The sequence below is a fragment of the Poromitra crassiceps genome (assembly GCF_964638095.1).
Source record: "Poromitra crassiceps genome assembly, chromosome: 23".
Classification (NCBI taxonomy): domain Eukaryota; kingdom Metazoa; phylum Chordata; class Actinopteri; order Beryciformes; family Melamphaidae; genus Poromitra; species Poromitra crassiceps.
In genome coordinates, this window is record NC_139639.1 from 7,524,377 (window position 1) to 7,550,615 (window position 26,239).

Genomic DNA, 26,239 nt, shown 5'->3' on the forward strand with positions numbered 1-26,239 from the left:
CAGAAGAGGTTCCAAAAAATGGAAAATAACATCATTCATTATCTACTGAATGCTCCTCGTAGGATGCATGTAGGAGGTAACGAATTCAAGAAGGTGGGCATGTTGCCTGTTGAGTTTAGGATTGAACAGCTAAAGCTAAACCATATGTATAACATCATTAATGGTATCTGGGCTCATAGATAGTAATGGTCCATACCACACATTCTCTTCTCTATATCCATAAATACAAATCAATCATCAATCAATCTGGACCAAGAGAATCATACTGAAAGTGTGGTAAATCACACTGAACTACACCAAAGTTTGAGCTTTGTCGAGTTCCATCTTGAATTTGGTCTTCGCTCTATGACCGAGATGGCTGATGGTAAACAAGCTGCTTCTGCTGGGCTACAAGAACATGACTACAACCTGTCAGCACTCAGAGAGGCATGTGAGGAAGACCAAGTTGAAGAGATGGGAGGAAGAATTTGATAAATACAACATGAGCATAGTCTGCAAAGTCGCAAAAAGTCTAAAAAGGACCAACAGAAGCAGTCACTGTCAGGTTATATTACTAATGGAGAAATATTCAATGCAATCCAAGCTCTGATTAAGAGATTCGACAAGCAAGATGACCACCTCAAAAGATTTGAAAGTCGGATGGAAGCCAATGCACAAGCCATGAAAATAAAGAGGAAATGAACAAAATGAAAGAGGAAGTTCCATGCCTGAAAAAATAAAATGAATCACTGAGACACTGAGTTGTGTTTGGAGCAAGCCAGGTACAAAAGGAGATGGGACCTCAGGATCAACGTCTCCCTGAAAAGTACAATGAAAATAGCAGAGAGGTGGTGATTGAGATATTTAATCATGTGATCCTGCTGTCAGTGGATAAGCTACTTGAGACAGTAGATACAGTCCATCTCTTGAGCAAGAGGAACGTTGCTGCTACCAACAAAATGTCCAGGCTGATAATCATCCAGGACCCAAACATCCGCCTTCGTCAAGCTGCACAAAACAGCATTTGCGACGGCCCCGCCCATCATCTGCTATTTTCCACCCCTCATCTGTCAATGTGGGGCTGTGCGTCCGTGCTGCCAGATATCCCCACATTTTTGCACTGAAAAGCCTGATTTGGCATGTGGCACGCCTATGTCCAGTACAATTATAAGAGACATGGGCCCCATTCCAATACCCATACTTCCATACTATTTAGTAGGCAAAAAAAGAATTAGTATGTCCCAATACATAGTATGTCAGATGCAGTATGCCAAGAGTACCAGGATGTTGTACTACATCAGCTCCTATTTCGGAGTATGCATCGATGCATGCTGCGTCAGCCAAACTTCCCCACAATCCTTTGCGCAGCAGGAAGTTACATCTTCTTCTTCTTCTTCTAATGTTTTATGGCGGTTGGCAAACAACTTTTTGTGCATTACCGCCACCTACTGGAGTTACGTCGCACTGACTGAGCTGCGTGTTCATGAATGAGATAATTAACTTTAACTCATTCTCTGCCAGGGTCATTTCGGTCTGTGTGCTCCCAGTGCCAGGATTTTGAGCATATTTCCTGATCTTCCAGGACCCACAGAATATTCTGTGCTAGGAATAAAATTACACAACATATCTCACAATAAAGCAGAGACTCTCTTCTTACCCCTTGTAAAAAACTGAAACTCTACCATGTTTCCTTGTTTAGTTACAAGCAGTGGAAGTTAGCTTGTTTTCACTAAAAATGCCCTCCTTGGAAGAGAAATAGGAGAAAATGAGGTTTTTAGTGAAGGACACCGGTTCAAGCAGAACTCTCTTTTGAGCCTTTTATTTTTTGCCTCAGTGACACATCAGACATATACAGTATTTGTTTTCCCAAATAAATAAATAAAAAATAAGAGAATGTAGCCTATTTGAGGGAGCTGTGTCGGTCCATCCCGCCCAGTGAGCGGCTACAGAGAGAGAGAGAGAGAGAGAGAGTCTGGCCCCTGGGGTTTCTTGACAGATGAGGCTTGGCCGCAGCCTCCTTGCTACTCCTTGCTACAGTATTGTCAGTAAAATGGAAGAACCTCAGAATAAGTTGGAACCTATTTCGAGACATGGTCTTTCCGAAATAGGTGGTGTAGGACTACACACAGGACTGGGACTAGGACTGGACTGCGCCTCCATCGACTCAGAGTCTGAAAACACAAAATATCAAAGTATGATAAATATGTGCACAAAATCAAATAAATAATTTACTTTTACAGTTGCCATGTGGATTTTTAGCTTAGCTTGATAAAAGCATAAACAAATGGAACGAACCCTTATGTGGTCACACTCACACACTCTCTCTCTCTCTCTCACACACACACACACACACACACACACACACACACACACACACACACACACACACACACACACACACACACACACACACACACACACACACAGGAATAACGAGTGCTGTAACATTACCTGCTGTCACGTTACCTCTCATAACTAACGTTAGCACAGAAGATCACACAATAGCTACGTTAGTGCTGTAAACTTTGAAATGTTTATGTGACACAGACGGCTGTGTGTGATCATTTCATCTCAAACGCGATACAAAAAATAGGCTACTTCTTACCATCGTCATCGCTCTCTCGAAGTGGCACCCATTCCTCCTCCTCCGATTCATCTGTGTCAGACGGATCAGAACGCTGTGAACCGAGCCTTCATCGCCCTGGCGCTCCGTCGTGGAGCAACAACAAAAGAAACGCCGGCGTCTTCCTCGCCATCGTCGCCATCCGAGAACTCTGGGTCGGACTCTGTTTCGACCACAGGCTCCATCTGGACCCTGGGCAGGGGCACGGGACGACGAAGCCCCATGGTCTCTTCGATTGTCCGCTGGCGTGGACCGGGGTGCGTGCTGGAACTGGGCCCAGGGGAATCCAAGTGTGGGCCTTGAGGACGCCCAGCTGCGGCTGCGGCCACGCTGGCCACCGCGGCGACCGCCTCTCTTCATCTGCTACTGCTAAATAGATTACTGCTAAATGGGTGACTATTAGTGATGCGCGGGTCAGGTTTTTTTAAGGCCCGCCCCAACCCAACCCGTCATTGGAGCCAGCCCGCACCGCCCGCCCCGTTAAAATATCTGAAAATTCCGAACCCAGCCCAACCCGGCAGCCCGCAACGGCCAATTTAATGTAATATGTCTCCGGACTCAGGAGGAGCACAGCGGAGCTTCCAAGGTGTGCAAAGTGGCTAATAACTCTGTCTCCCCCCCTCTCTGTCTCTCTCTCTCACACACACACACACACACACAGACACTCACATGCTGCCCTGCGCGACAACAGTTGAATGGATAAATTGCGCTGCTGCTTTCATGTCGGTCTTTCTTCAATTAATCCATGGTCTTCAGATAGCGCGACCGACTACGCTTCCCCAAAGTGCGGATGGCGTGACCGCGCAGTGTTTCAAATGGAGGTAGCAGGTAGAGGTAGGTAGGCACTATAGGCAGGCTACAGAAACAGTTCTTATTCTTCCCCATTTATTTTAATTACATCATGCGCTCTGTAGAAAACAGTATAGGTGACAATAGTCTGGCTGTGTACAACTGGCCTAATTTTCCGATAAGAGAAAACGCAGCAACTTCTCTCCTTCAGTTGACTGTTTATTCCAAACATGCGGTGATGAGCATTGTAGGTCTGTTCAATAGTTGTCTGTATGTGTGTGTGTGGTTTGTGATATCTGTGAACACATAATAATACAATAGCATAATAAGTATCTCACAGTGACATCACAATAGGAACTTAACATGGAGAATATCAGCAACGTGAATAATAAACAATATTACTGATTCACCACAAGATGGCAGGGCATTCACATCATTAACATAGCACTGGGTCAACAGGTTCATTGGTCACGTGACCAGACTAAACAGTCGCAAATACTTCGGTAGGCTAGTGAATTCAATGAATCCTTGCACTATCATGGGCAACATGGCAAAGGCAGACTACCTTGATTTATAATGCAGTTCACATTCAAATAAACATGCAAAAAGAAACTAAACGGTAGCATTTAACATCTGAGTTACATCTGCTCATTAACAGAGTTGAACACCTCGTGGTTGAATACAGCCTACTAATTAACACGTCAACTTCTAAGCCCTGCGGGATTAACAATAAGCATCATATCACCATGACAACGTAACATCAAATATTAGGCATGACAACTTACATCGTCACCGACGCACACTGTTGTAACAAAAGAATTTAACTTGGTTCAGAACAGAAGAACAGTCCGTGCGAGTGAGGTCCACTCGTCTGCGCCTCACGTGCGCTGTAATGCGGCCAATTAAGTCTATAAACGTATAGCGCGCATGTGCAGAATCTCTCGTACAGAGTGGGAGCGGCTTGCTATGATCTTGATTCCTGTCCAGCAGGGGATTTTATACAGCCGCCCCCACATTCATATTTATGAATGTGTATAATTACAAAGTCCCTGCTGTGATTAGGGAATGTTGTCTTCGTCATCTGACACCTTAGGGAGCAGTATCAGCTTGGTGACCGGACGGGTATAGACTGTCCCTTTAATGTCAATGTCTGCTGACCTAATCCGTCCATCATCACTGGGGTGAACGCAGGAGACCTTCCCTATAGGCCAGAGGGCCCTGGGAAGCTGCGGGTCAACTACCATAACGACTTGGCCGACAACAAGATCAGCAGTGGAGGTTCGCCATTTCTGGCGCAGTTGAAGGCTGGGAAGGTACTGGCGGGTGAATTGGTTCCAGAATTGGTCTGCCAACACCTGGCTATGTCTCCAACGTCGGCGGCCTAGAAGATCACTGGAACCATATGCCGCTTGGGGGAGCGAAGAATCCCGCCGCCCCATCAGCAGCAGGTTGGGGGTTATAGCGTCAGGGTCAGCCAGGTCAGAAGATGTGTATCCTAGTGGCTTGGAGTTTAGTATGCCCTCTACTTCCGTGAGGACGGTCATCAACACCTCTTCTGATACAACCTGGTCCCGCAGCACAACTTGGAGGGAGGATTTAACAGATCTTATTTCTCTCTCCCATGCACCACCGAAATGCGGTGCAAGAGGTGGGTTGAATTTGAACATGATGCTTTGCTCTGCCAGCTGTTGCCTCAAGGATGGCTCAAGAGTTTCCAGTGCTTCCCTGAGCTCTCTCTCTCCTCCGCGGAAGTTGGTCCCTCTGTCGCACAAGAGCTCGTATGGCTTTCCTCTTCTTGCGATAAAGCGGCGTAGAGCCAGTAAGAATGAGTCGGTATCCATACTTGGCAGAAGATCAAGGTGGACACATCTTGTAGTGAGGCATTTGAATATGATCCCCCACCGTTTTTCATGTCTCCGTCCGATTTTAACTGTGTAGGGCCCAAAGCAGTCGACCCCAGTGGACCAAAATGGAGGTTTATTAATACGGAGCCGTGCTGCAGGCAAGTCAGCCATCATAGGTGCTACTGGAGTTTTCCGCCATTTACAGCATTCCATGCAGTGCCTCTGGTGTTTCTTGATTACTTGTCGACCACGAAGTATCCAGTAGTTTCTCCGAATCTCAGCGAAGATTCGTTCAGGCCCAGCATGGAGTAGACGGTCATCATAATCCTTCACCAGTAGCAGAGTAATGGCGTGTTCAGGGCTGAGGACTACAGGGTGAAGGTAATCTTCTGGCAGGCTTTCGGCTTTGCGTAGCCGGCCACCAACCCGAATGAGGCCCAATGACTGGTCATATTCGGGAGTGAGTGCACTCAAGCGGCTGCCAGGACGGACTGGTTTCCCCTGTTGTAGTGCCTTTAACTCCTCAGGGAAGCTCTCAGCTTGTATCCTCCTCAGAAGCACAGTCTCCATCTCGATGCGGGCCGAAGCTGACATAGCGGGTGCCGCCGCCCCGTGCAGGGACTGGTAAGTGGCCAGTATTACTTCAGGCCATGTCTGGTACTTAGCCGGGTCAGGCTCGTCGCCGCTGCTAGTAGTTATGTGGCAACAGAAGGTTTGTTTCTTAAGTTCTTCAGGTTCTTCTGTATGTATAGCTGGGTTCACTGGCCAGTGGTTGGAGGATTGATACAAGAACGGCGGCCCTTGACTCCAGCGAGTTGGCTGGGACAGCTCTTGAAGAGTCTTTCCCCGCGTGATGTCGTCAGCGGGGTTCTGAGGCGAATTTACATATCTCCAGGAGTCAGGTTCGGTCAGATCCTGTATTTCGGTTACCCTCGTCCCGACGAATACTTTATACTGATGGGACTCAGATTTTATCCAGCTCAGTACTGTCGTTGAGTCTGACCACATGACCACCATCCTGATGGGCAAAGTCAGCTCTGTCTGTAGTACCTTGGCCAGCTGGGCTCCAGTGAGGGCAGCGCATAATTCCAGGCGGGGCATTGACTGCTGTCGCTTGGGAGCAACACGTGACCGGGCCATTATAAATGACACATTTATGTGTCCCTCAGGATCCTCTACTCGCAGGTAGGCTACTGATCCATAAGCCTTCTCAGAGGCATCACAAAATATGTGAATATCCATCACTGAAGCATCGTTGTCGGCAGCAGCTGATACATAGCACCGGGGCAAGTTGATGTCCTGCAAATGAGGAAGTTCACCTTCCCATGCCTGCCATGCGGGAAGTAGCTCGTCTTCAATAGGGTCATCCCATTGTCTTTCTTTAGCCCACAACGCCTGGACCAGGACCTTTGCACGTGTAGTGAAGGGAGTTATGTATCCAAGTGGATCGTATTGGGTGGCGAGCACTCTGTACACGTTCCGCAAGGTAGGCGGATGGGGTGTCACAGGCCGATATTTGTATCCCAGCATGTCAGACAAGCAGTGCCAGCACAGACCGAGAGTAGACTCTTGAGGGTCAGCCCCTTCGGCGGTTAGCCACATCTCACACGTGGTTGATCGTGCTTCAGTCGGGAGATGAGAGATCACCTCTGTCATATTTGAGGCCCACTGCCTAATCTCAAATCCGCCCTCTGCTAGGAGGGCTCTCAGTCGGTTGAGGAGATCTTTCGCCTGCTGTGGTGAGCGGAGTGATTTGAGACAGTTGTCCACGTAGAATGAAGTGACCACTGTCTCCAGGAGATCCTCATGGCCGCTTTGATGGTCTTTGACGTGACGTTGGACAGCGTAGATGGCGCAACAGGGACTACATGTGGTGCCAAATGGTAGTACACGCCATTCGTAAATATCAGGTGGTCTATCTCTGTCCATATCGCGCCAGAGGAAGCGGAGCAGTGGTCGGTCTTCAGGGAGGAGCCTGATCTGGTGGAACATGCCCTTTATATCTCCGCTGATTGCAACAACATGCTCTCGGAATCTGAGCAGGACTCCCAGCAGCGAAGGACCGAGAGAAGGCCCTATTAGCAGGTTATCATTCAGGGCAGTCTGCTGGTGGTGGAAGGAACAATTGAACACCACCCTCGACTTGCCGTTGTGGTGAACAAGGTGATGCGGGATATACCATGATTGAGCAGAGCTGCTTGCCTCTTCTCCGGTGATTTTCTCTGCATACCCGGATTCCTCCAGCTTGTGTATTTCCTGATTATAGACTTTAGCAAGCTCAGGTTTGCCAGCTAAGCGGCGCTCAGTAGCTCGGAGGAGGGGCATCACAGCAGCAGGGGATGCGTGAAGTGAAGTTGTAGGACTCTTTCGGAGGAGCGGAGTGGCGTATCTTGCTACTCCCTCTATTGTGACACGGGCAGTCTTCTCCTCCAGCATGGAAAGGGCTGCTCGGTCTTGCTTAGATCGTGTCACCTCCTTTTCGTTGCGATATGGTAATATGTCAAGCTGCCAAAGTCTTGCCACATGCTGGTGCAACTCAGTCTGAGGTGTCTCAAATGTCGAGTGAAGACAGGAGCTCTCACTGGAAGGGTGCTGAAGGAAGTTAGTGGGCCCTTGCACTGCCCAACCTAGTCGTGTGCATACTGCGACTGGCCCCCCGGTAGGCCCCGATAGTACTGGCTGGATAGGAGTTATTAAATGAGGATGATCAGAACCAATCAGTAACATGGGCTGCACTTTAGTAAAGTTGTTTAGAGGGACTCCACTCAGATGGCTGTATTTCCTTCTCAGAGTGTCTCCTGGACAAGACTGTTCAGCTAAGTGGAGTTCAGTTGCAGTGAAGGCTCGACAGACGGGGTGATAGACTCGCGGCTGTGTGTGGGCAGACACCTCAAATGACACTGCCATTCCCTGGAGTTTCACTACATCCTGTCTGATGGTCTTTAAGTTAAGCGGCTCCTGTTCCCCATGCAAACCAAGCTGCTGGGCAGCAGTGGCCAGGATTACTGTTCTCTCCGACCCATCATCTAACACTGCATGAGTGTTCAGTGTTCTCTTTCCATAGCGGAGCTTTACAGGTACCACCTTTAACATAACACGCCCTGAGTGGCTGGCATGATCCAGATAAGCCACGTTGGTGACAATTGGATTAGCTATACGGGCTGCTTCGTGGAGTATTACCAGGTGTTGTTCATTGCAGGTAGAGCAGAGTTTCTTTAGAGTGCAGTTCTCTGGTGGGTGACCACGCCCACATTTCCAGCATTTCTTTTTAGAGCGAATCCAGGCGGCCTTCTCCTCTGTGTTAAGCTTTACAAACTCGGGGCAGGAGTTGAGATAGTGATCTTGAGTATTAGAGCAGTACGGGCAGTACGGTTTAAAGCGTTCTCTCCTCTGGCCTGTGGGCTGAACTGTATTGGAGTCCGGTTTGGGAGAGAATTTAAACTGCTGGGGAGAGGACTGCAGATGCTTGCTTGGTAAATAGTCACTGCTAAGGTAGACAGAGGCTGGCTTACCCCTTTGGGGTTTGGAGAATTTAGTGTCTCTCGGCTCAGTACGCGTGTACTCTGTTTGGTTGGACTCTACTGCACGTCGAGAAACCTGCATCGCTTGAGCCTTTCTATCTAGCCATTCAGCCAGATCTGGCAGTGTATAGGTCTGGTCACTCCCACTGCGGATAATACCCCTCGTCAGGCAGTATTCAGCAAAACTATCTCGGTAGCTGCTGGGCAGCTTGCTGAGGAGTGTGTCTACATGGGATCCACATCGTAATTCAAATTGGGCCGGGCCGTCCATGTGACTCAACATCCCCACCAGCGTGTTAACTGCTGATGAGAATTCTTGAAAGGCCGGTGCATCGCCTATTCTCACTGGAGGTGAGTCTAGTATGGCTCTCAGCTCTCCTTGGATCAGCTGCCTTGGTTGACCATAACGTTGCTGCAAGGCGTGCATGGCACTGGTGTACGGTGTGGGGTCATTTACGTATCTCTTTGCCACCTGGTAGGCGCTGGGCAACTTAAGATGATCAAGTAATATTTGATACTTATAATCCTCGGTTAGGTGCCTATGTGGACCAAGTAAGCTATCCAGCCCCCTTTTTAACATGATAAAATCGCTTTCCCTTCCAGAGCTGAATAGAGGCAGCTTGGGCTTTGGAATGCCATATGAGGCAGCAATAGCCATTTCCATCATGCTGAGAGTTGCTGGATTGTTAGAGGAGAAGCTCTGTCCTGGGACTGGGGATTGTGCATATATCTGTGCCGACTGTGGGAAGTATGCAGATGTATGAGGGACAGGCTGGGTTTGTGGTGGTTGAGCTATAGGGAGCTGTCCAGTGTATGGTGCTGAATAAGCTGATCCAAGCTCTGTACGTGGCAGTCTTAGCCCAGGATGATTGTATGTAGCAGATACTAACGCTGATGGTGGCCCAGTTGGAACAGCTGTCTGATGTGCATACTGAGTGAAGCTCACCTGCTGTGGAGCTGCATGAACAGGCTGCGGTGCGGCTTGTGCAGACCAAGTTGCAGGCTGCTGTGGCTGAGTAGCAAGCTGGACGGGCTGATGAGCTGGTGCGAGAGGCTGATGAGTAAACACAGACAGTGGCACAGTTTGATATGCAGGCTGAGCTGGCGGAGGTGCAGGTCGGACCTGTGGAGGCAGTAGCTGGACCGAGGGAGGAGGTGCAAATCCTGGCTGTGGCCTAGTTTGAGCAGCTGCTTGGTGAGCATACTGAGGGGAGCTCAGCTGTTGTTGCACTGACTGAACATACTGAGGGAAGACTCGTGCAGGCGGAGATGCAGGCTGAAATGTAGGAGGAGGTGCAATGCTGTGCAGCATAGTAGGCTGTGTCTGAGGTAGCTGATCTGGATAATGCTGTGATCCAAGCAGCGCGGTGGACATGGTGGGCTGAGCTGGTTGATACTCATAAGGTGTGTCCATATGTAGTTGCTGTCTATATCCTCCATCAGTAGATTTCCAGCCTATCTGATTATCAGTAAGAGATAAGCTCCGGGGCATTGCCGTTACTTTCTCTGGAAGATAAGGGAGACTTGAATACCTAGGGGGATATGATCCGTCATATACATACTGCTGCGAATAGGATTTATGTTTAGCACCGTCCATAGCTGTTTGCAGCTCCTTCATTTGCCTTGTTACATCCTTCATACGGGCTTCCATGGCATCCAGTGTTACATCCTGCATGCCAGAGGATGCAAGTAAAAGGGGTGTAGAATGGTATGGATGTTCTCCCTCACCGTGTAACAATGGCCCTCTTCCTCCTATAGCCCCCTCTTCACTCGCTATAATTGGTGCATGTTGTTTTAAAGCAGTGTATCTTAAAGTGTGGGGCGCGCCCCACTTGTGGGGCGCAGTGGTATTACAGGTGGGGCGCGGGTGAAATCCGCGGAACCAATGTTTTAGCCATTTTTAGGTCGGACTTCTTTTCCCCGTGAGGAAATAAACAAACCCCAGGCTTCCGTAGTGACACGTTCATTCATCAGACAGACTGGAGGCTGTTTAGTTTAGATTAGTGCACAATGAAGAGACATTTGGCTGGGACAACAAGGAGTCGGAGGGCGGCAGTCAACTAAAAAAACCGAGACGAAAATATGATGACGCCTATCTTGCTCTGGGATTCACAGTCAATGCGGTAGGAGACGAGGAGAGACCAGTCTGTGTTCTCTGTCTGAAAACTCTGGCAGCGGACAGCATGAAGCCTAACAAATTAAAAAGACACTTGGAGACAACACACCCCACTTTCGTCAATAAGCCACTCGGGTTCTTTCAGAGGAAACTCGGTGAATACCGCAAGCAGGAAAATCGCTTTGTAAAAGTGGCATCAGTGAACAGCAAAGCACAACTAGCGTCATACAAGGTCGCATACAGAATTGCACAGTACAAGAAGCCGCACACCATCGCTGAGGAGCTCATACTCCCAGCAGCTATCTATATGGTGTCAACTATGCTGGATGAGACCAGCGCTGCAAAATTGAAGACTATCCCGCTGTCCAATGACACAGTTGCAAAACGTATATGTGACATTTCAAATGATCTCGAGGAACAACTCACGGAAAAACTGACAGACACACGTTTCGCCTTACAAGTGGACGAGGCTACGGACAGCAATAAAGACTGCTTGCTTATCGCCTATGTTCGCTTTGTCACGTCGGAGTCACTGAGTGAGGATTTGCTGTTTTGCAAGTACGTTACAAGCAGAGCAACAGCTGAAGAGCTATGCTTCTGGACAGTTACCTGACACAACACGGGCTGAATTGGGAGAACTGTGTGGGTTTTTGCAGCCACTAATACTGAGAAAACTTGAGTCCTCACCATTATTATTATTATTTTCTGCACAGGTTGCACTTTATTATTCTTTTGAAAAGATTTGCAGTGGAAAACAGGCTCATTGCAGCCACTAATACTGATAAAACTTGAGTCCTCACAAATGTCTGCACTTATTATTTTCTGCAGGTTGCACCTTATTATTGTTTTGAAACGATTTGCAGTGGAAAACAGGCAGCCCTTAATACAGTGATAGTGACTTGAACTCACAATTAAGATATTTGAATTTATTTTGTTTTGTAGAGGTTGCACTTTATTGTTATTGTTTTTGAAAAGATGTGCAGGGCAAAACAGCCAGAATATAGAAATGAATGGTCATTATGTCAATAAAAGTTAAACTTGGACCGTTTTGTTTCAATTTTGTTGGGGCGGTGGGGCCCGAAAGATTTTCTTCCTCCAAAGTGGGGCCTGACAGAAAAAGTTTGAGAACCACTGTTTTAAAGGATGGTTAATTATATAGTCATCCAGATACCTCGGGGCTTGATAAGTCCTGCGTGGGCGGAGATGTGTCGGAGGCAGTCCATCATTTAAGTCTTGAGAAGTAGCCATAGCGCAGTTGAACACTATCCGGTTCGAAGGACCACTTGTAGAAAACAGTATAGGTGACAATAGTCTGGCTGTGTACAACTGGCCTAATTTTCCGATAAGAGAAAACGCAGCAACTTCTCTCCTTCAGTTGACTGTTTATTCCAAACATGCGGTGATGAGCATTGTAGGTCTGTTCAATAGTTGTCTGTATGTGTGTGTGTGGTTTGTGATATCTGTGAACACATAATAATACAATAGCATAATAAGTATCTCACAGTGACATCACAATAGGAACTTAACATGGAGAATATCAGCAACGTGAATAATAAACAATATTACTGATTCACCACAAGATGGCAGGGCATTCACATTCATTAACATAGCACTGGGTCAACAGGTTCATTGGTCACGTGACCAGACTAAACAGTCGCAAATACTTCGGTAGGCTAGTGAATTCAATGAATCCTTGCACTATCATGGGCAACATGGCAAAGGCAGACTACCTTGATTTATAATGCAGTTCACATTCAAATAAACATGCAAAAAGAAACTAAACGGTAGCATTTAACATCTGAGTTACATCTGCTCATTAACAGAGTTGAACACCTCGTGGTTGAATACAGCCTACTAATTAACACGTCAACTTCTAAGCCCTGCGGGATTAACAATAAGCATCATATCACCATGACAACGTAACATCAAATATTAGGCATGACAACTTACATCGTCACCGACGCACACTGTTGTAACAAAAGAATTTAACTTGGTTCAGAACAGAAGAACAGTCCGTGCGAGTGAGGTCCACTCGTCTGCGCCTCACGTGCGCTGTAATGCGGCCAATTAAGTCTATAAACGTATAGCGCGCATGTGCAGAATCTCTCGTACAGAGTGGGAGCGGCTTGCTATGATCTTGATTCCTGTCCAGCAGGGGATTTTATACACGCTCTCAATTGGCCATGTTGCAGTAGTAGGCTAAACGTAGTAGTGCAGCAGGTGCGCACACGGCTTGCAGATACGGCCAGACTCGCTGTCTGATTTCTTTTAATTACCTCATGCGCACTCAATTGTTCACAGCCTACTCACGTTGCAGTAAAGTTGACAAATAGATCACAGTCGAGTCCACAACAGAAAATCTGCGGTGGCATTATATGGACACTTCAAATAATAATTACAGCGAATAATCCTTCCAAAATGTTTGTTTTGAGAGCACATAGGCTACCTCATTGAAGCGTTTCTTTACTCCATGTAGGCTATAGAGAGTGCAGCAGGAGTCTGTCTGATTGTGTGTACCTACGTGTGAGAGAGAGTTAACGTCTTTAAGGTTAATTACTCTGTGTGTTTCATTGCTCTAAATTATTTAATAATGTTGCTTTGTCACGTTCTGAGCCTGCCCCGCCCGCACCCGCGATATTTTCATAATTTGCCAACCCAGCCCGCCGGACCCGGCGGGTTCTGGGTGACCCGCGCATCACTAGTGACTATACTATAAATACTAAACTAGCGGGTTCCTTTTATCAGTTTGACTTGAAACAATGTACAGGCTGGGAAAGTGTCTGATGTAATGTAAACAACCAAAACATGAAAGTACGTCCGAGTACGTCCTTGGCACAGAACGCCATTGTTAAAAGTACGTCCGGGTACGTCCTTGGCAGAGAATGAGTTAAGAAAGCCTTGAAATATGTTAAAACCAAACAAGCACCAGTGTACCAAAACATGCATATCTTGATTCCTGTTTAGAACTCTGACTTAATGTTTTTGCTTTATTTATTTTATTTTGTTTATTTGATTGTCTGTTCCAATTTTGTAAATGTTTAGAATTTTGTAAATGTTTAGTCAGATTTTTTTGTATAATGTACTGTTTGTTATTGCCAGACTTTGTTTATTGAAAAAAAAAAAAAAAAAACTCAAATGTGGCGCTGAGGACGTCGGCGGAAGTGAGCAAGAGGTCGGAGTTCAGGAAGCTCACGTGACGACAGATGTAGTGTGTCCCAATAGTATGCATTTTGCATGCATGCTGCACACTACAATCCATACTTTGTGAGGGCAGCGGCAGTACATACTACAAGAAAGAAGTACAAGTATGGGTATTGGAACGCAGCCATGCACTTGTGCAAACCCCCAATTTGCATTGCGCACGGCGTTAAAAGAGCGCAAACGCTAAATTACAGCTTTTGCGAAGATAGGGCCCGTTACCTCTCCATACCTGAGAGAGTCCAGTCTCCAGTGTGGATCCTCCAGTCCAGCAGACAGGGTCACTCCTGAGGCTCCTGGATGATTGTAGCTCAGGTCCAGCTCTCTCAGATGGGAGGGGTTGGAGCTCAGAGCTGAGGCCAGAGAAGCACAGCCTTCCTCTGTGAGTAGACAACCTGAGAGCCTGCACACACACACACACACACACACACACACACACACACACACACACACACACACACACACACACACACACACACACACACACACACACACACACACATACACATACATACATACATACATACAGTACATACATACACACACATACACACACACACACACACACACACACACACACACACACACACACACACACACACACACACACACACACACAGGTAATTACATATATAGGATATGATAATTGGATTACTTAAGCAGATTTTTCTTACATGAACCATATTGTGATATACATTGGTATCTCCCCTCCCCGTCTCTCCCTCTCTAATATCAATCAATCAAACCTTTATTTAACCAGAAAATAAAAACCCATTGAGACCGAGGTCTCTTTTTCAAGGGTGATCTGGCCAAGAAGGCAAAAGCACATTTCACGTCGTACAAAATACACAAGTACAAATACATATACAAAACTTCTGTCATTTGACCACCATCAACTCAAAATGGAGAAAATTTAAGACAAATAGAAATAATCTAAAAGACCAATGCAATAAAACAGTACAATCAAAAACATGCCTCATCAACATGAGAGACAGCTAGTAAAAAGTCGAGAGGTAAGAAGAAAGATTAAAGAAGAAAGAGAGTTAAAGAAGAGAAGAGGAGTGCTACACCTCAAAGCAGGAACAGCAGGTGGCAAGGACCTCAGCTAGTTTTTGTTTAAAACTATATAAAGAGACCAGAGAGGCCAGTTTAAGGCGGGTCTGAAGGTCATTCCAAGACCAAGGGCCAAAGTAAAAAAGACTTCTCCTACTTACATCAGTCCGCGCGGGTGGCACTCTAAAGCGCACCCAAGCGCTGGATCTGAGATTTACAGAACTCTGAATCAGTTCGAACTTAGAACAGATGTAGGGTGGAAGCTTGCCAAGAATAGCCTTGTAAATAAAGATGTACCAGTGTTGCAACCTGCGTGTAGCAAGTGAGGACCAAGCAACCAAAGAGTAGAGCGTGCAGTCAGTCTTCTCTCTCTCTCTGCTTGTGTGTGTGTCCGTTTTGACACAGACTGTAAAAGTTTAAGTTTAGCAGAAAGTCAGTTATTTATTTGTAGGCTTCAAAACCCCTTATTTCACTCTATTGCCTTTGTGCGCTGGCATGTGGCCTTGTCCAGGAAACGATCATTCTTTAAGTCAATCCTTCGCCAGAACTAATATGGCGGAACCAAAGTTACTTCCGTGTTTGCCTGAGGCGCTGTGTGCAGTCATCAGACTTGCTGGTATGTATTTACTTCTAAAATGACAGTTTCCCATAATGTTGGATTATTATTTCATCGCGTGTTCACGAGTCATAACATGTACATGTAAGTGTTTCTGCTGCTGTCTGAATGTGTATTTTTGGTGACTGAATGAGGGGTAGGCAGCTGTACTGTATACTGCCATTGTAGTGCTAAACTCACTAGCAGGATCGAGGGGTGAAACACTTTCTAATGCACGCACAGGGAAGAGAAAAACATCTACATTCACTTTTACTATCAGGAATATGGCAAATAGGTGAATCTCTCAAAATCAGTGCTGACCAATTTGGGGCCCGCAGGCCAAGTTTGGCCCGCGCTCTGTTTGTTTTGGCCCGCCACGGATTTGGGGAAACCCCCCCTTCCCCCTGAGATTGCATCCCTGCAAATTGTCATGGCAAATTTTTTACAAAAGATGGACAATAAAGCTGATTTTCAAAGTACCTTGAGGATTTTTCAAGTTGTGAATTAAGTCAAATTTCTCTCTTGATTACAAAGGTGGAAAATACAACTGTTTTTAATGGGGTGTTTACTGATTAAATGTTTAAGCTCCCCACAAATGCAGATGTTTTTTTAAATATATATAACCAATTGCAAACTATTACAATTACCAAACAGATAAAAAGTAGATTATTATATTGAAATGTTATTTTATATTTAGAATGTTAATTTTCTATAAAACACAATACATTTTAATGTAACTCCACAACGTTTATTTTTGGCCCTCGGCCCTCCACCCAGATTGAGTTTTGGCCCTTCATGGGAAAGAATTTGGGCACCCCTGCTCAAAATGTTGGCGTATCCCTTTAACAGCTGATACCAGCATCAGGTTTGTGTTTTCAGTTCAGTTCTGGACTCAGTTTGACAGAATCTGACAAGTCCTTCACCACTGTCCTTCGGATGAGATGTTAAACCGAGGTCCTGACTCTCTGTGGTCATTAAAGATCCCATCGGCACTCTTCACTAGAGTAGGGGTGTAACCCCGGTGCTCTGAGGGGTGTAACCCCGGTGCCCTGGCTAAATTCCCACACAGGCCTTCCTTCAATCATGGCCACCTAATCATCCCTCATTACTTAATTGGCACATTCAGCCTTCAAATCTCCACCGTGATGCTGATGTGTGGTGAGCGTTCTGGCGCAAACTGGCTGCCGTGCATCACCCACGTGGGTGCTACACATCGGTGGTGGATGAGTTGAGTTCCCTCCCCTCCCTCCCCTGATATGTGAAGCGCTTTGAGTATCTAGAAAGGCGCTATATAAATCCAATCAATTAATTATTAATTAATTAATTAATTAAGTCCTTTACTTCAGGTTTCACCAAATGAGCATAACAATGAATAACTATCCCAGAGGAGAGAAAGTGGAGCTGAATGTTGGTTTTTCAGCTGGTTTCAAAGACCACAGCAGGAAAATGTGAGAACCAATATTTTCTCTGACATTAATGTGCATGCGAAACAGAATTTAGATGGTCTGTTGAACAGTAACAGTGATCCTGACCTGAGAGTCTCCAGTCTACAGTGTGGACTCAGCAGTCCAGCTGAGAGCAGCTTCACACCTGCATCTTGTAAGTCGTTGTTATTCAGGTCCAGCTCTGTCAGACTAGAGGACTGGGAGCTGAGAACTGAGGCCAGAGCTTCACAGCTTTTCTCTGACAGCTGGCAGACACTCAGCCTGAAGGACAAGAAGACATGTGGAAATGTTATTCTGTTATGTTTAATGTCAGCATTGTATTATTTCTACTGGCAGACTGTATTAATGAGGTTAACTGACCCTTATATTTAAAGCCCCCCTCCCAGTCAGTTTTTCTTACCTGTATAACTGTTTGTGTTCTATGAAAATGCTGTATAAACACACGTCATCATTTGTGCCAAAGAACTTACATTGATAAGAACCGAATGTTAATAACTTGTTCTACTCATTATGCTAATGCATCATAATGATTGCAGTGCTGTTCTGTCTTTGTCTGTTCTCTCTTTGCTCAACTGTTTGTCTGCGCCCAGAATGGAAATACCAGAAACGGTTATGCTGCCATGACAGTCTCTGAAAAACTTTAGTTTAGAGCCACAATTATAACATCAACGACTAGACAACAGATATCAAAGCTGGTGGGCTTTATGGAAAGAGAGTGACTCAAACTGGTTAACAAGTCATCCACTGGCATTTTATGCCCACATAACTAACATAGCTAACAGCTAGCTACCGCCAGAGGCTAATGCTAGCTATTTACTGTATACTGTACTGTATTATCATGTGTCAGTCATCAGACCACTATAATGATAGAATGATATAATAACTGATGACATGATAAGATATATGATATGAAATGCTATTATAATAAATAAATAAATACATTGGCTAACAGTGTGGCTAATTAACAGACCAAGGGCCCTATCTTCCCAAAAGCGGTAATTTAGCATTTGCGCTCCTTTAACGCCATGCGCAATGCAAATTGGGGGCGGGCACAAGCGCATGCCTGTTATAATTGTACTGAGCATAGGCGTGCCACATGCCAAAGCAGGCGTTTCAGCGCTAAAATGTGGGCATAGATGGCATTATCCTATCGTCAGTAGCAAATGTAAACCTGCAGAGCAACCTTTGCAGATTCAGGAATCCTGTTTTGAGAGAACAGACCATAATTTGGAGAAATGTGTCAAATCAGCTGAGAAAAACCGTAAACTGATTTTACCTGAGAATCTCCAGTCTGAAGTCTGGACTCTCTAGTCCAGCAGAGATCAGTTTCACTCCCGAATCTTGTAAGTTGTTGTTACTCAGGTCCAGCTCTCTCAGACGCGATGGGGTGCACTTCAAAGCTGAGACCAGGCCTTCACAGTCAGATTCTGACAACCTGCATCTACTCAGGTCCAGCTCTCTCAGATGGGAGGGGCTGGACTTTAGAGCTGAGACCAGGACTTCAAAGTACCCCTCTGACAAGTTGCAGCCCGTCAATCTGAATAAAGAATAAAACAAATAGCTACAGGTATAAGATAAAATATCCCTGAAAGCTTTCAACAATCCAGTGTTTCATAATCCAGTGGACTTCAGCATGTTGTCGGTGTGGATCAGCAGCATGTCGGCCTTATAGAGTCTTTCCATCTGAAAGCAGACTGGCTGTCACAAGGTTCAGTTAACACATTAAGTGCCAGAGACGACCTAACTCGTCTTACATAATCCAGCGCTTAAGTGCCAAGGACGACCTAACTCGTCTTACATCGTTTTCAGTGGTTTCCACTAGCTGGCGCCCTTGGGCAATATGTGAATGTGGATCCGACCTCTCCCGCTGCCCCGGAAGTACTCTAACAAAGATTTCTATATAGGGAAGGCGGGCTCTTTGATCAGCGGGTTGTGTAGGTAAGTTTGAGCGAGTAAGACAGAGACAGAATTACATAGCGATTTATATATAGAGAATTTCAGCAATTTAGCAATTTAGAGTCAGATTTAGAGCGAGTTGGTTAGCGTAGTTGATTTAGTTGTTAGTACAGTAGTAGTGTTTAGTATAGTCTTTATAAAGACTTTGTTTAGATAGATAGTTAGCGGTAGTTACAGTTAGTGTTCATTGTAGTTAGCTTAGCACATTTAGCGTTAGCGTCAGTTCATTTTAGTATTTAGCCTTTATTCTAGTTCAGTTTATTCTAGTTCAGTTTGATCGAGTTGGTAGCCGGTAGATTAGCCTTATTTCAGTTCAGTTTGAGCTAGTCGTAGCAGTAGTTTTATTTCAGTTCAGTTTGAGCTAGTCGTAGCAGTAGTTTTATTTCAGTTTAGTTGGGAGCGGGTGGCGTGTTTGTGCCATGCCGGCCAAACGCAAGCGGTCTTCGGCGGCTGCACGCAAGCGATCGGCCGATCAGAGATCACTGCTTGATTTCTTTTCCGTCCGAAACGAGCTTGTGCCGGAGACCGATTCCGAGGTCTCGGATGATGAACGGGGTGAGCCTCTGCATGTCGCGGCTGCGGCTGCAGGGCTCACGACTGAGTCCGAGTCGAGTGACCTCCAGTCTTCTCCAGACGCGGAGGATTCTGAGGAGGAGTGGGCCCCGTCGAGGAGCGAAGCTCCAGAGAGCAGTGGTAAGACGATGTTTGAGATGACTTGTGTAACTTGTGGAAATGTAATTACTATGACTATACAAAAGCCAGCAGTCAGTCAATTCATTTTACTTTTATTTCAGACTCTGAACAGTCTGAAGATGAGCCTGAGGCAGCCAGCTGTAGCGGTACTGGTGCTGCAGCCTCTGGTGCCAGGAAAATGGGTAAGAGCACACCTCAGAATCAGGTTTATTTTCACATCACAGGTTCCAGCCAGCATTCAGTACCACACATATAAAAAACACTATTTTATGGTAATTATGTATTTCTATAATTTGCAGATTGTGGCAGTGGAGCTGGAAGAGGGAAACGGCCTGCAGGTCCAGGCTGGAGTAGAGTTGACTGGGAGCCAACCCACATCCCCTTCACAGCTGAACCGGGTCATCATAGTGGTGGTGCTGCTGAACCAGTTGACTTTTTCCAGCTCTTCCTGGACGATGAGCTGCTGCAGGCTATTGTTGTCCAAACTAACTTGTATGCACACCAGTGCATCAGTCAGGTGAGCGAGGCTCTGCCACATTCGAGGCTTGGGAGGTGGAAGGACACTGATGTGGCAGAACTCAAGAGCTTCTTGGGACTATACTTCCTCACTGGGATCGTCCAGAAGCCTAAACTGGCCATGTACTGGACCACAAATGAACTGACTGCTACCCCCCACTTCAACAAAACCATGTCTCGCAACCGCTTTCAACTGCTCACAAGATTCCTCCATTTCAGTAACAATTTTGATGTTGATGGTGCAGACAAGTTGTTCAAGGTCCGGCCAGTTCTGAACGACCTGTTAGCAAAGTTCAGAGACATGTTCACACCGAGTCAAAACATTAGTATTGATGAGGGGATGCTCCTGTGGCGTGGGCGGTTGGCCTTCAAAGTCTACAACCCACAAAAACCCATAAAGTATGGGATCAAGTCCTACATCCTCTGTGACTCCCAGACAGGTTACTGCCACAACATGAAGCCGTACTGTGGTGAGCGGGCCACCCTAGGCGAGACGGTGGAGTTCCTCCTCGGGGACTTGGCAGGGCAGGGGTACCATTTGTACATGGACAATTACTACAACTCTGTTGGAATGTGTGCACAGCTGCTGGAGTGTCAGACACATGTCTGTGGCACTCTGAGGAAGAACAGGGGTGAGCCACCTGCTACCATAGTCACCAACCACACCGTGAAGCTGGGGGAAACGGTCATGCGCCACAACGGTGGCACCATGGTTCTCGCCTGGCGAGATAAAAGAATCGTGAAAATGGTCTCCACGCTGCACGACGACACGATGGAGACGGTGCAGGTCAGGCAGAAAGGCAGCACAGAGAGGGTCGCACACACAAAACCCAAGTGTGTGGCAGACTACAACAAGTACATGAATGGGGTCGACAGATTGGATCAGAACATTGCATACTATCCGTTTGCCAGGAAGACATCCAGGTGGCCCTTCAAATTTGTCATGTACATGTTTCAGATCTCTTTTTATAACGCCTTTGTTCTGTACAAAGCTAAACACCCAGCTAAACGCCAGAGAAAGTGTGAAACATTGCTGGATTTCATCCTGAGTGTTATCGGTGTATGGACCAGACCTGTGGTGGGGGGTGGCGGGGAGGAGGTGGGGGCTGGCGGGGAGGAGGTGGGGGCTGGCGAGGAGGAGGTGGGGGGTGGCGGGGAGGAGGTGGGGGCTGGCGAGGAGGAGGTGGGGGGTGGCGGGGAGGAGGTGGGGGCGGGGGCGGGGGGCAGTGACCAACCTGCAACCATGCCCCGGCGACCATACCTGGACCCTCAATGCAGGCTGGAGGTCAAGCTAGCGGGCCATGTAATGGTCCTCATACCAGCCACACCCAAAAAAGATTGCCCAACGAGGAGGTGTAGCATGTGTGCAAAGAAAAAGGTTAGAAAAGAGACACGCTACATGTGTGTCAAATGTGGGGTCTCATTACACAGGGGTAGATGCTATGAGGAGTACCACTCAGACAAGAACCTTCCTCAGCGGCGCTGGCGCTGAGTAGGTATGGGTCATAAAAATAAAAATAAAACCAGCCAGGGATTGTTTTTGCTCTTTGTTTGATTGTTTGCTAGCTAGCAGGAATACATAAAAAAGTACCTGCCGATTTTCATGTAACTTTGTGGATGGGTGTAACATGGGCCAAGGAAGTACCCATTACATTTTGGAGCAGTTCTGGATTCGGTGTACGAGCCCAAACCGGTTTGATCACTAACCGAAAAAAACTATAAAAAAAAAAAACTATATAAAAAAAAAAAAAAACTGAGTCTGCTCTTGTTTTGTATTTATTTTGACATTTATTTATTTTATTATTTGTATTATTCCTCCATTATTGAAAACAACTATTGTTCAGATGTCTGATGTCTCACTGATGCCAAAAATAAATGGTGAAAAGTGACTGTTCTGCCTGTTTGATTGAATTTCACAAAACTACATTTTTCTCAGCTTTCCTTCTCAGAGGCCAAAACCATGCTGTACTCAACGGCTAATATCTACATAACTACTAACTCTACAAACTAACTCTTTTAGACAGAGAAAGCACACATTCTATTAGTTCTTTTTAGATGATTGGTGTTCACGAAGTCTTAACAGAAAAGAATCCTCGGCTGTTTTAAAATGAGCCAGAATCGTCAAAAACACCCCTGGCACAACTTACCTACAGGAATGAAAACATGGCTGGCACTCAATGTGTTAAGTTTCAGAATCCAATGTTATATGGACAATATTTTCAGATGGCAGTTTCTCTGGAAATAATTGTGATAAAAAGCAGAATTTGAGTTGGATGGAGAACTTGATCCTGACTTAACAATAACTTGATCCTAAATTAACCTCAACCTGTCCCTAAATTAACCCTTGCTAGGCTGGAGGTAGACATTTATTTCACAAGCTACACAAACTAACATTTTGGGTCTGACTAGCACCGTAACACTTAAAGCCCCCTCCAGTCAGTTTTTCATACCTGTACACCATTGATGTTCTATGAAAACATACAGTGCGTGCTGTGATAACACACATCATCATTTGAGCCAAAGATCATATATTGATAAGAACCGAAGGATTATACCTTGTTCTACTGCAACATCATGGCTGTAGCGCTCTTGTCCATAAAGGATAAGAGCATCGCTCGTGCCTTCAATATACGATCTTTGTCTCCCTTCCAGGCAGTAGACCGGAAACAGTATTGCTGCCTCTACCTCTGCAAAATGTCCGTCCAGAGGCCACAATATTGTTATAAATATCAACAACCAGCCAATATATAGCAAAGCTGGTGGGCTTTATGGAAAGAGTGTGACTCAAACTGCTTGACAGTTATATCAAACTGGTCATTCAGTGGCATTTTACTGCCATGTAACTAACATAACTCACAAGCTAACAGCTAGCTAATGTCAGAGGCCAATGCCAGCTATTCACTGTAACTCATACAGTAATTATTATTATCTGAATATCATATGTCAGTCGTCAGACAACCATAATGTCTGGCGTTATCACCTGTTTTTACCAACAGCTTATTTTTAGGACTTTGAGCCCAGAATAAGGTTATACAGTATGTCAACAAAATAGACTTGTGAACACTGTGGCTCATTAAGAGACCAGGTAAAACCACAGCTACACATGAAATATCTTAAAGATGACAAAATACACTGGAGGGGGGCTTTAAACTTAAAGATCATCACTGACCCATCTCACCTTGGCCATAATCTGTCTAAACTTCTTCCCTCTCGCAGGTGCTACAGAGCACTATACGCCAAAACTACCAGACACAAAAATAGCTTCTACTCACAGGCCATTACACTTAAAGTCGAGCTGAACCCAAGAATGACTTTTATTTTATTTTAGTTCAAATACCTGGGTATGCAGTGCACCTATTTAATAATGTATGCAAAACAAATCACAACAATCTAATTTCTTTAGTTTTTCACACTTTTTCCCATCAAAAGTTCATTTTTCAAGATTTCATTGATAACAGTAATTTACAGTTTGCTGACATCACCTAGTACTATCAAATTTCTACCCCATTTCAACCAATCATTTCACGACATGCAGCTGTCAATCAAATCTTCATTTCAGGATCATTTTCTCTTCCAAATGAAGGGGAAAATGGCACCTAATGCCTGTCATCTGGCAGAGTTTCTAGCCCATAAACTAACTACTAACTTGAGCAATTATGCAAACTAAATCAAACGGTAATGTCTAAGAACGCAAAGAAATGTAACTGGCTCGTTAAAACACGCATTCCAGGAATAATATTTACATTTATAACGATAATGGTGCGCGCCTCCGAGCCTGACAGCCTCCCTGGCTGTCAGGGGTCGTCTCTCGGAGATTCCAGGCGGGCGGGCAGCACCTATGGATCGGATTGTCCGCTCGCTCCGCACTTAGCAGCTGGCTCCCTGGTACTCTGCGGATCCCACTCGCGTAGCATGACAACAGGCTGAATCCCACTCGATTTGGGGGTGGAACACGCCAGGATTGGCCAATGCCAAAGCCAGTCCTCAGAATTGTCAAATCAAATCATCGACACGTATAGGGTCCGCCTCTCAATTCGTTTTCAGTGTCCGACGCTCGCGCTGGTGCATTCCGTTCCAGTTCACTTTGACTTTAACACTTAAATCAGCCACTTGAACACTTAGTTTACGCTTACTGTGAACTAACTTACTGTTACTGTCTTAAATTACTGCGCACACATTCATGATCTAAGCTCTTCTGTAGCTGTTCCCTCTTTGGCAGCAAATTAAACGTATATAGAGATTGTTCATTATGGCAGATGTGACTTCACACACACGGTAGCCCACAGTAGACAGTCCAACACCAAACACGCAGCTATACTATCTATACCAGTGGTAGCCAACACGGCGCCCGCGGGCGACCAGGTGCCCGCGGGGTGGCGCTGTGGCGCCCGCAGGCCACGTTCAGAAAGATGTAAAAAAAAAATTTTTTTTTTTTTTTTTTTTTTTTTACACAAACAAGACAAAACAGACAAACAGGCTCAGACAATGGGAAAGAAAGGAAAAACAAAACAACAAAACAAAAAAATATAATCAGAAAAATTATTTTGTATTTGTTTTTCTCCTCCCTTCCCACAATAACACACAAATGTAGAAAATAATTGGTTTAACAATGCATACGTTTTAAAAACGTTTATTGTCTGTGTATTATTTATTGTCTGTGTATAATTAATTATTGATTAACTATTTTGATCCACCTGGGCTGGGGTCAAAGTTTAGTTTTACGTTACATCACTACGTCATTCACTCTGCAACAGTGCGACTGCCAGCTGCCAATGATTATATCAGTTGGCTAAGCTAAATAATGGAAAGCAAGAACAATGGCAGAAAAGCGAAAGAAAAAACATTACCAATTTCAAGAGGAGTGGGAGGAAGAGTTCTTCTTCACAACAGTGAAAGAAAAGAGTGTATGTCTCGATTAAACGCATAATACTCATTATTTAAAGGTAAATCGAGCAAATTTCAACAGGTAGCCCCCCACATGACTCTCTACCCTTCAGGTAGCCCTCGACCTCAAAAAGGTTGGTGACCCCTGATCTATACTATCTATACTCGCTCGGTGTGGCATACCACCAAAGCACAACGGCCAGTCTCAAACGTGCTTCTAGTGGTTTTCGCCATTGTGTAATCTTACGTGTTAGTGCAGGTTCCACCAGACTCAGCACATACTCAAACGTAGACCAGGAAATGCAAAATTGACACTTCCATTCCACCTCATCAAAGTTCTTAAGTGCATCTTCCCAGAATAATTGTCTGCCTGGTCTCCCTCGCTTCCACATTGCTCTCTCACGCTGGAGGGCAGGTAACACAAATACTGAAGCAACCTTTCTCTGGTGGGATCTTTGTGCACGACGTGTCGCTGCTTCCTATCTTCTTCTGCTTACACGTATATATATACCTTTCCAGTTTCTTCATAGTTTTCCCGCGTTGCCGAGTACATGTGAGGAAATATTGCAGAAGCACAACAAACAACACAACCACGGACGTCGCCATCTTTGCTGTATCTTTCCACTTCATGGCTCCACTGCCACAGGCTTTCTGCAGCACCATTTCCACAGGCTCACCCCCCCCCCCCCCCCCCCCTTCCTGTCCTCTTTACTCGGCCGTGCACCACCCTTCTGCCAAACTGCACAATATCATTCAACTGCAGCGCCGGAGCTTCTCCCCATGTTTAGAAAGAGATGAACTGGTTTATTGAGTCATGTCTACCAAGGGAACTGCTGGGAATAGCCTGACCTGATTTACGGTTTTGGTTTTAATCCAGAGTTCATGTTTAGAAGTGGCTACAGACAGACAGACACTCCTGGAATAATTAGCGATGACATCACTGATGATGATATTTTGACATAGCCTACTGGTAATTGTGATGTCATCAGTGAATGTCAGTGATGCAGATTTGAGCAATTGTGCGCAG

The 26,239-nt window shown here is 45.6% G+C and overlaps 1 protein-coding gene across 1 annotated transcript in view; it reads right to left on the reverse strand.

Moving 5' to 3' along the window:
- LOC310797404 (protein NLRC3-like) overlaps positions 1-26,239 on the reverse strand; it is a 34,475-nt gene that overhangs the window by 4,477 nt on the left and 3,759 nt on the right. Inside the window, exons 3-5 of the mRNA XM_083659773.1 lie at positions 18,440-18,700; positions 17,251-17,424; positions 14,303-14,473 (exon numbers count right to left, since the gene is read on the reverse strand). Of these exons, the coding sequence (XP_083515899.1) occupies positions 14,303-14,473; positions 17,251-17,424; positions 18,440-18,700 (606 nt within the window). The remainder of the gene's footprint in view (positions 1-14,302; positions 14,474-17,250; positions 17,425-18,439; positions 18,701-26,239) is intronic.